This window comes from Lepus europaeus, chromosome 5 (genome assembly GCF_033115175.1).
Source record: "Lepus europaeus isolate LE1 chromosome 5, mLepTim1.pri, whole genome shotgun sequence".
In the NCBI taxonomy this organism is placed as follows: domain Eukaryota; kingdom Metazoa; phylum Chordata; class Mammalia; order Lagomorpha; family Leporidae; genus Lepus; species Lepus europaeus.
Genome location: NC_084831.1, coordinates 28,180,716 through 28,191,399, shown reverse-complemented (window position 1 = coordinate 28,191,399; position 10,684 = coordinate 28,180,716). Strand labels below are relative to the sequence as shown.

At 59.2% G+C, this 10,684-nt stretch overlaps 1 protein-coding gene across 2 annotated transcripts in view; it reads left to right on the top strand.

Annotated features, from left to right (window-relative positions):
• The first annotated feature begins 4,893 nt into the window (after window positions 1-4,893).
• Window positions 4,894-10,684, top strand: part of COL8A2 (collagen type VIII alpha 2 chain) — a 26,177-nt gene continuing 20,386 nt past the window's right edge. The window contains exon 1 of one of the 2 annotated variants that reach the window (XM_062190961.1): window positions 4,894-5,123. In XM_062190961.1, the coding sequence (XP_062046945.1) occupies window positions 5,002-5,123 (122 nt within the window). In that variant the 5' untranslated portion in view covers window positions 4,894-5,001. Of the gene's footprint in view, window positions 5,124-8,182; window positions 8,233-10,684 lie in introns of those variants that run through there. The other variant, XM_062190962.1, reaches the window with a different exon arrangement.

Here is a 10,684-nt window from a genome sequence, read left to right as displayed (position 1 = left end):
TGATTTTCAGAATTTGCTGGAAGATGCACCTGACAGCGATTCTGAGCATCTGGTCTGAACCTGGACGTGCCCCCACTCCCTGCCACAGGACCTGAGAGCAAAGCTGTGGGGGCTGCCGGGTTGAGTGGCTACGTGTTCACCCCGGGGCACTGACGCTGGCCTCTTCCGTCATACAGACCAACTCCGTGTCCTCCCCTGGCCAGCCCTGGCTCCCTCAGTGCAGTCCACAGCACCGGCCCGCGTTTCCCCCATGCCAGAGTCGCCTTCCTGCCCCACACCAGGGAGATTTCCATATTCAATTCTAGCTCCTGGGCGGTTGGCCTCCCCTGCATTCATCCTGGGCATCCAGGTCCCAAAAGTGGGTGGCAGCACAGGCCCTGGGAGCAGAAACTGCATTAAGTCAAATTAAAATAGTCTCCTAACAAGTAGCTCATTGTGGCTGGCGGGGGGCGGGGGTGCGGGGAAAGCGTCCTCCTGTCCGCCCAGAACTTAAGTGCTACCATGTGCTGTTCCCTGGGAGCCAAAGGGCCGGTGGGAGGGGAGGGGAGTGGAGAGTGGCAGCAGGCGAGGAGCCGCGCTGCTGCCGATCCCAGCCTTTGATGTGGGGCCAGGCCTGACCCCAGGACAGCAGCGGCCACTGCCAGGAGAGCCATAGGATGCAGCACATTCCTGGGGGCAATTTACACTCTGGCAGGAGGAGAGGGGAAAGTTTCTACCGTGGGGAAGGGGGTGGTGTCCTGAGGAACAACAGACGGAGCCAAGGTACAGCACAGACCCTCCTGCTACCGCCTGGCTCCCTTACTCAGAGGCTGCCTCCTCCAAGAAGCCTTCTTTGCTGGATCCCAGAGCTGGCAGAGGAGCAGCCCCCCTCCCCGCCCCCACCACTCACATGGGCTGGCCGAGGTGATACAGGGAAGCAGCTGCTCCCTCCTGGCTCCAGGGACCTGGAATGGCTGAAAAAGGCTGGGGAAGGCAGGAGGACGGTGCGCATGGGCAGGAGGGCGCCAGCGAGTGCAGACAGATGTTACTGAGGCCCAGTAGCCGGTATTGATCGAGGAGCAGCTGAGCCTTCCCCTGTATTTCTCATTAAGCCTTCACAAGGGCGCTGTCACCAATTTGCAAATGAGACATTGAGGCGTGCCATCGGCAAGGGGGCAGATCCAGGGCTTGAGTGCCTGGCACTTACCCAGTTTATTAAGGGTTACCCGTGTGCGTGTCTGGTTCCCCACATTCCCTTGGAAGTGTACTCCAAGTTAAATGGATTCTGTGATGGGGTCAGCGCTGTGGTGAGCGGGTTAATGCCCTGGCCTGAAGCACCGGCATCCCATATGGGTGCCAGTTCGAGACCCGGATGCTCCACTTCTGATCCAGCTCTCTACTGTGGCCTAGGAAAGCAGTAGAAGATGGCCCAAGGCTTTGGGCCCCTGCACCCGCATGGGAGACCTGGAAGAAGCACCTAGCTCCTGGTTTTGGATCAGCACAGCTCCAGCCGTAGTGGCCAATTGGGGAGTGAACCATCGGATGGAAGACCTCTCTCTCCTCTGCCTCTCCTCTCCCTGTGTAACTGACTTTCAAATAAATCTTAAAAAAAAAAAAAAAAAAAAAAAAAGGATTCTGTGCTAGGGGCTGGGGAAAGGGAGATGACCTAGGCCCCGGCCCTCACCGTGAGGCAGCCCACTGCAGTGGGGGTAGGGGGGTGAAGAGGAGGTTGCAAATGATTGACAAGGGCACGAGTGGTGACGGGGCAGTGGGTTAGGCCGAATCCTGCATCCCGTGTCCAGGATCCCAGCTCCACTTGAGTTCCTGCTGCTCCTCTTCCAATTTAGCTCCCAGCTACTGCACCAAGGAAGCAATGGATGATGGCCCAGTGCTTGAGTCCTTGCCACCCACATGGGAGACTCACATGGAACACCAGACTTCCGGCTTTGGCCTGGCCCAACCATTTGGGGGAGTGAACCAGCAGATAGAAAATCAAATGAATAATCAAGATCAAATACATAACATTTTAAAAAAGAAAAAGACTGACAGTGGCAAGTCTTGGCCCTTCTCCTTCTCCATCTTCTCCTCCTCTTCCTCCTCCTCCTCCTTCTAAGATTTTATTTATTTATCTGACAGGCAGAGTTACAGAGAGAGGTATTCCATCCACTGGTTCACTCTCCAAATGACCTCAATGGCCGGAGCTGTGCCCATCCAAAGCCAGGAGCCAGGAGCTGCTTCTGGGTCTCCCACGTGGGTGCAGGGACTATATCCTACTGCTTTCCCAGGCCATAGCAGAGTTGGATCAGAAGAAGAACAGTCAGGACACGAACCAGCACCCATATAGGATACGGAAGTTTAGCTTACTACATCACAGTGCTGGCCCCTTTTTTTTTTTTAAAGATTTAAAGATTTATTTATTCCATTTGAAAGGCAGAGTTGGGTCAGCGCCATGGCACAGCAGGTTAATCCCCTGCCTGCAGTGCCGGCATCCCATATAGATGCTGGTTCGAGTCCCGGCTGCTCCTCTTCCAATCCAGCTCTCTGCTATGGCCTGGGAAACCAGTGGAAGATGGCCCAAGTGCTTGGGCCCCTGCACCCCCATGGGAGACCAGGAAGAAGCACCTGGCTCCTGGCTTCGGATTGGCACAGCTCCAGTCGTTGCAGCCATTTGGGGAATGAACCAGAAGAAGGAAGACCTTTCTCTCTGTCTCTCCCTCTCACTGTCTGTAGCTCTACCTCTCAAATAAATAAATAAATAAATAAATAAATCTTAAAAAAAAAAAGGCAGAGTTACAGAGAGAGAGAGGGAAGGACAGAGAGAGAGAGAGAGAGAGGTCTTCCATCCACTGGTTCACTCCCCAGATACCGCAGTGGCTGGGGCTGGGCCAGGGCCAGGCAGAAGCCAGGAACCAGGATCTTCTTCCAGGTCTCCCACCACGAGTGCAGGGGCCCAAGCACTTGGGCCATCCCCCACTGCTTTCCCAGACACACTAGTAGGGGGCTGAATTGGAAGTGGAGCAGCTGGGAATCAAAGCGACACCTATATGGGATGCTGGTGCTACAGGTGGCGGCTTAACCCACTACGTCACAGCGCTGGCCCCAGCCCTGCTTCTCATTGGTTATGTGACATTAGACAAATGATTTGAATGCTAAACCTCAGTTTTTCCCTCTGGGAAATGGGCATAACAATGCCCATCTTGCTGTTTGCTTTGAGGATGAAAGAAGACGATGAATATAAATGTCCTGGCATATGCTGAGGATTCTCTAATTGGCAGTTACGAGTCACATACTTGTTATTGGGAGGACTGTCTTCAAAACCATTGTGTGGCTGTATGAGGAAGTCTGTGAAATCTAGGTGTATCTGTGACTTCCCTGTATCCCCAGGCATCTAGCACAACTCTTTAGCACACAGTAAGTGCTCAATAAGTGTTTACTGACTGGGTGTTGACTGAGTCCATGGCGTGAGCCTACAGAGGGGCATATGTGGGCAGGGGGCCTCCTGAGGACCTTAAATTTATGAGACTCAGTGCACAATGAAATTGCAAGACCCCTTGTTCAGAAATCATTATGCATTTCAAGATGACCCAGAAGAGCATTAGACCAAGCCCCTGCGAGTGGGGAGCCCTGTGGGGCCCAGGCAGCTGGCCATGGCCCCCATTTGCCAGTGAAGCGTCACCCCAGCCCAGGCCACTTTTCCCAGGCTGCTGGGGAAGGTGACTGACCAGGGAAGGATTGCTGGCTGTGGACAGGCAGGAGGAGGGAGGTAGAGGGAGCGATGGCAGGGACCAGGCAGAGCTCTCCCCTAGGGAGTGCCCCCAGAGCCAGAGGCCTGAAAGCAGCCCTCCGCCCCGCCCCACCCCGCATCGCCCCCCAGAGCTCACCCCACCTCCACCAGGCCGCTGGGTGGTCTGGGCACATGTGGTCACATTTAGATGTTGATTGAAGCAAAATTGTTATAAGATTGGAACAGTTAAGGTAACTTTAATTGCCACTGCATTACTGGGATTTTTGATGGGGAGAGATCCCCAGGGGTGGAAGTGAGGAGAATGGTGGGGGCTGCAGCAGGGTCTCCATTTCCCCAGCTCCCGAGGAGAAAGCCCTGGCCACTGAAAAGGACCCAGGGCTGGATGGAGGGAAGGACTTCCCAGGAACCAGGAGTCCGGTCCTCCAGCAGATGTGGGGAGTCAGGGGCAGTCCGGGGAAGCAGGAACTGCCCAGCACCACACCCCCGCCCCAGACTTCGTGCCCCCGCCGGCCACACATCTGTGCAAACATCCCGCCCAGACGGGAGGCAGGAGGCAGGCAGCGGCCCGTCCGACTTCTCCCCCAACTCCAACCTGGGGTGCTAGGACCCAGAGGATTTACTTACTGGCAGAGCAAGACAGAAATTCAGAAGTAATGGTAGAATAATGGGAACAGTAATAAGGGTGATTAACATTCATTATTATTAAATGTTAGTAGTAACGATTACTGACATGTATTCCTATTAAATGCTTGATTATTTTTGAGTCATTACTGTATGCCATGTTTGTATTAAGATTTATTTATTTATTTATTTGAAAGGCAGAGTTTCAGAGAGGCACAGAGAGAGAGAGAGAGAGATCTTCCATCTGCTGGTTCACTCCCCAAATAGCTGTAACGGCCAAAGCTAGGCCGATCTGAAGCCAGGAGCCAGGAGGTCTCCCATGCGGGTGCAGGGGCCCAAGGCCTTGGGTCATCTTCTGCTTTCCCAGGCCATAGCAGAGAGCTGGATTGGGAGTGGAGCAGCTGGGACTTGAACCAGTGCCCATATGGGATGCCAGCACTTCAGGTAGTGGTTTTACCTGCTATGCCACAGCACCAATCCCCTGTAATAAGCCCGTTATTAATTCATATTCTCATCTCTCTCTCTCTCTCTCTCTCTCTCAGCATTATTTCTCTTAGTTCCACAAACTGAACACCTGAGATCAGGGCGCCAGCACAGCTGGGTTCTTGGTGAAGTCCTCTTCCTGGTTCACCCATGGCGTCTTCTTGGGCCCTCACATGGCGGACAGAGCTCACTCTTCTAAGAGCCTCAGCAGCACAGGGGTAGTGGAGAAGACTTGGGGAGCCATCCTGCCGGGACCACATCTCAGCTCACTGGCTTCCTGGCTGTGCAACCATGGGTGAGTCAGTTAATCCCTCTGTGCCTCAGTTTTCCCATCTACACAGTGGGGCCGTAACAATGCCAGTCTCAAAGGTTGCTGCCAGGATTCAATGAGTTAATCCAGTCGAGTGCTCAGACTAGTGTCTGGCAGCGGGTAAGGGCCCTGCATGCATTAGCTGTTGTCATTAAGGACTGTAACTATCCCCCTCTTACAGAGAGGAATTTGAGGTTTGGAGAAATGAGGTCACCTGCCCACAGCCACGAGACGCAGCCTGGGGTCCAAACCCAGGTCTGCCTGAGTCCTCAGCCCGCTGCGAGCCACCGGGCCAGTGCCCGCACCGGCTCTGCCAGGACCGCGCTGAGCAGGTTACCGCGGGCGTCTCGTCTGCTTCCACTTAACAACCCTCCCCTCACCCCCCACTTTCTTTTTCTTTATTGATTTATTTTTAAGATTTGCTTATTTGAAAAGCAGAGTGACAGAGAAAGAGGAGACACAGAGAAATCTTCCATCTGCTGGTTCACTTCCCAAACAGCCACAACAGCTGGGGCTGGGTCAAGCCAAAGCCAAAGTCCAGAACTCCATCCGGGTCTCTCATGTGGATGGCAAGGACCCAAGTGCCTGGGCCATCACCTGCTGCCTCCCCCGGGGCACATGAGGGGGAAGCTGGATTGGAAGGGGAATAGCTGGGATTGAGGCTGGGATGTGGGTGTCCCAAGTGGCAACCCCACTCGCGGCACCACAACAGCCGCCCCTATGCCCACTCCTGCCCCAGTTGATACCCCTGCTCAGGCCTCGGGCAGGTCCTCGACTCCCTGCTGGCCAGCCTCCGATTCCTGCAGCTGAGGGGCCTGAAACCCAGAGAGGGGTAGCAACTTGGCTTGACCACAAGCAGAGCTGGCCCCCTGATACCCAGACACCACCAGAGGCAGACTCAAGGTGGAGGCCCCTGGCAGGTGGGGTGGGCAGCCCGGCCAGGAGTTTGGTCTGGCCTAGCCCAGTGTGAGCCCCGCTGGGGACGGTCGCTGAGCTCTGGCTCCAGATGCTCATTTCCTGCCTGGAGCTTCGGGTGCATACAGCTGGTGGGCAAGGAGACAGTGGCTGCAAGGCCGGGGCCTGGCTGGGTTAGCCTCCGGTGGGGAACGGGCAGCCAATGCCCTCCTGGGGGTGGGAATGGGCCGCCAGAAGCTGGCAGTGGCGCTGGGACCAGGCAGGTGTCCCAGGACTGACTGAAAGGAGACGGAGCTGGAAGCCTCCCTATCTGCCGCGCGCTGGCCAGGGAGGAAGACGGGAGGGCCGCGGATCAGAACCAGGCCCTCAGGAAGAGCTCCGGGAGTTGAATCAGGAAACTCAGCGGCAGCATCTGAGCAGGGAGCCCACAGAATTCGAGGGAGGGTCTGCGTGTGCGAAGCCCAAGAGACCCCCTCCCCAGAACAGTGTGTCCCCCCACCCCCACTGACTTCAGCCCTGCCCGCTCTCTGTGACAGCTCCATGCTCTGCATGGAACAATGAACGAGGTCTTGGCCACACACCTGAGAGCTTTGCAGGTGAAGAAACTAAGCCACCAGAGGCCATGCCATTTGCTCCAGGGCACACAGCTGGTGCACGGTGGCCCTGGGACCTGAGTCTTTGCTGTCAGCCACCACTAGTCCCTGCTGCCTGGCTCTCTCTCCTCCTGGAACACTCCGCCCCGCCCCCCCAATCTCCATCCAGGGTCTGATTTTCCTACCAGCCTCGGGGGGCGGGGAGGGTTTCCAGCTATCCACCCCTCAAAAGCAAGTACCCTGCCAACCAGACCCCTTCCTCAGGCAGTGCCCCTGCCTGGCTTCCCTGCGGTCCGTCAGACTGGCTCAGGCCAGGAGGGAGACCCAAAGACCCCTGGCAATCCCTGCAGGCTGAGGGAGGGGTGGGGTGGGTGCAGGTTCTGGGAGTGGACCAGGGCAAGGGGCCCCACTGAGGAGCGGCGGGGCTGATGTGTACCTTGGCAGGGGGACAGCCGAGTGGGAGGCGCTTGGAGGGCAGCGGCAGGAGGGAAGGGGTGGGGGACGGGTAGGCCCTGACCCACAGGCAGCCCCAGGCCCTCTCTGCTCTTTCTGGCCCTAAGGAGCACCGGGTTCTCTCCCACTTGGAACACACACTGCACACACCTTCACCCCAGCCCCCAGTCCATCCCGACTCCCTGCTACCTCGCTGCTGGGGCCGCCTCCTCCTGCTCCAGCCTCCACAGCCTGGCCCCCACCCGGCCCCCACCCCTTATTCGCAGGTCCTCAAGGACTTGCTTCTGTGACACCTGGAGACACAGTCTTTGCCTTCTAGGACGCCCAGGTCCTGGGTCCTCCCCAGCCATACCCTATGTGTCCTCTTTGCCTGCCACTCTTCCTCTGCTGGTCTTTGTTAATGACCACGGCTCACCCCTGCCCCGGAAGCATCTGAGGTGGCCATCTTTGTGCTATGGGCTCTCATGTCCCTAGTGGGTGCTTGGAAGTGCCACAAACACATCCAACTTAACCCATCCCGCTCTCTCCTGGCTCCCAGACCCCGGTGCCCTGAGGCCTAGCCAGAAACACCTCCCTGCTGATCCTGCCTGGTTCACTGATGCTTCCGGCCCCTCGCCGGCCCTGCCAGGGCTGTGTCCGCAGCCTCCCCACTGGAGCACACATCGGATCGCTCCAGAGTCTTCTGTGGCTCCCTAGGTCTCTAAGGTCCAGTGTGAGCCCCTTGGTCGCGGCTCTGGGACCCACGTCCTCCCCTCCCGCCCTCCCGCCGCCAGAGTTCTCCCCGCCCAGCCCGAGGTCGTCGCCGTCGGCGGGAGGCCCGCGCTCGCGAGACAGGTGGGCTCCGGACGGCCGGGGCGTCGCGGCGGGCGGCCGTCCGAGGCGGCGGCCGTGGCGGCGGCGGCGGCGGCGGGCGCGCGGGCCGGGCGGGGCGCCTTGGCCTTGGCTGTGGAAAGAGGCGGGTGGAGGCCCCGCCCCGCCGCGCCCCTCCCGCCGCCCGCCCACTCCGGCGGCCGCGAGGGGCGCGGGCAGAGCGACTGCAGCCCGGCGGCGCGGACCCCGACGACGCCCGCGCGCGCCGACGCCCCTGCCCGGAGCCCGCGCCGCCCGGGCCGCCTTGAGGGCCGCCTCTGCAGGTAACGGGCGGGAGTCGGGCGCCGGCCTCGGGCCTCGGGGGCCCTGGAGGGCACGACCCGGGCCAGGCTTCCCCCCCAACATGGTCCCGGACGGCCGGGCCGGCGCCTCTGGCTCGGGGTGGGAACGGGTCGGGGCGCTCCAGCCTTGGGGTCGGCGTCAGGATGGGGTCGTCCTTCTCTCTCCCAGCGCCTGCCTCCCCCCAAGCCCAAGCGGAAACCCAGGTGGAGCCCCTTGCCTTCCTGTCTGAGAGGCCGTGGGGTGGAATCGCCCCTGGTGTGGCTGCGGGCGCCCCCCTCACCTCTCCTGCCCACCTGCGAAACAGGAGGAACAAAGCTTCCTTCGCAGGGCGGTGGAGGAGAGAGGAGGGGGTGGGGGGCTCCAAGGCCCCTTCCCCCTGCGGGTCTCTGCCATTTCTGATTTGCTGGCTACCTCCCAGTCGCTCAGTTTTCCTGCTTCTGCCCCCCAAGTCCCTCCTGGTCTAGGTGCCTGCCAGACCCACGCCAGCTGGAGAGAGACAGAGGCTCTCAGCAAATGCCCCCAAAGTCCAGACTGAGACTTGCCCAGCCAAGAGGGGAGGGGTCCCAGGGCCCCTCTGTGCAGACCCCCACCCCCACGTCTCTGTCCTGGAGCTGGAGACACACTGGCCCCAGGAGGCCCCTGGAGGGGCCAGGAATTGCCCATCGGAAAGGCAGCCCTCTGAGTGTGTGTGCGCACGTGTGCACATGTGTGTGTGAGGCCATCAGTGAGAACTCCCTGGGCTCCTGACACAGAAGTGTCAGAGGTGAGGCCTTAGGGTGTCCTTTCTTCTGTCTGGCTCCCACTATGGGACGCAGGCTGGTGGCAGGGCTCCATCCCCTCGTGGAGAGCCTGCAGCAAAGTGCCCTCCCAGTGGCGGTGGTGGGCGTTTGGGTGGGGCTGTGGGGCTGGGATGACTGGAGGGTCAGGCTTGGGACTGACTTGGGACTGGGCTAAGACTGATGGATCGTCACCGCCCTGAGCGAGCGTAAGGATGTGGATCTCGGGGGAGGAGCTGGGCGTGTGGGACACAAGGTGGCCCTGGTCCCTGGCAGGGCAACGCCATGGGGGCATAGATTGGCGCCTCCCGCCCCCCTCCACCACCACTGGCCCCTCACTGGGCTGTCGAACAGTAAGTGACCCTTGGGCACAAGTTACCTCCAAATCATACTGAAGACAGACCACAGATACACACAGTCATGCACAGCTACGCGCCCTCCTGCAGACAGTCACACACAATCACACACTGCCTCAAACACTCATTAGGCTCACGCAAACATACTCCCCTACTGACACACACACCACCACACGCTAAATCAAGGACAGGCGTGTGCACACGCAAGCGCGCGCGCGCACTCCTCCAGACACACAGCAGGCCCCGCGTGGCCGAGCCAGACGTATGGAGGCAGGGCAGCACACACCCTGGCGCTCACACGCAGACAGGCTCACCAGGGTCTCTCTCTCCGGTTTCACTTTGTCCACCGCAGTGAAAATGAGTGTTTCCGCTCCCTGGCTCAGAGGAAGGGAAAAGAAAAAAATGGAAGTGAATGGGGCTGTTAGCAAGAGGGAGGGGTAAGATACCAAAGAGGGCCATCAGCCCGAGCCCCCAGACTCCAGGCCTGAGCCAGACCAAACCATGGCCCAGCCTCAGCTTCCCTGCCCTGCTGGCTTCCAACCCGCTCCAGCTCCCACAGTGGCAGGCAGGGGGCACCCCTATGGGGAAGTGGGGGCCCCGGACGAACTGCTCTCGTCTGTGGCCTGAAGCATTTTTGAGTCGAGGCCTCGCATCTGGGGTACAGCTGTGATCTCAGGGTGCCTGTGGAGGTAAACAGCAGGGAGGCACCGAGCAAGGCAGGGATGTGGTATGGAGTCAGGGGCCACAGCTCCAGGAAGGGACTCCAGCTAAGGCTCTCTAGGATGATGGGGATCTTGACAGGTGCAGGAAGGGCAGTAGGGAGGCATCCCCGACTGTGGGAAGAGCAGGTGCACAGGTCTGGAGGCGGGGAGGCTGCTGCTGGATGCCACGGTGGGAGCGGAGGGACTCAGTTTACTCCAGGATCTGACTTCTAGGGGCTCTGTCTGGAGAAAGGGTGTGAGCTGCAGAGTGATGGGACCTGGGAATGACTCAGGCTGCTCTGGGGATCTCACAGGCAGGAGGCTGGGCATAGGCTGAAGAGGAAGGGGCTGGGGGCTGATGTGAGTGGTTGCCATGGGGATGAGAGGACCCAGAGGATGGTGAAGAGTAATGGGAGGGCTGATAAGGAGGAGGCAGACCAGGAGCCTTGCACTGGTGGCTGTGGCCTGTCCCCAGAGGAGGCAGGTGCAGGGGAGATGTGGGTTTGGCCCCCAGGGTCTGATAAAAGCTGAAATGGCTGGGGGCTGGGGGCTGAGTGTGGCCTTAACTTGGGAGGCCCAGGGTGTGTATGGAAGCGTGGG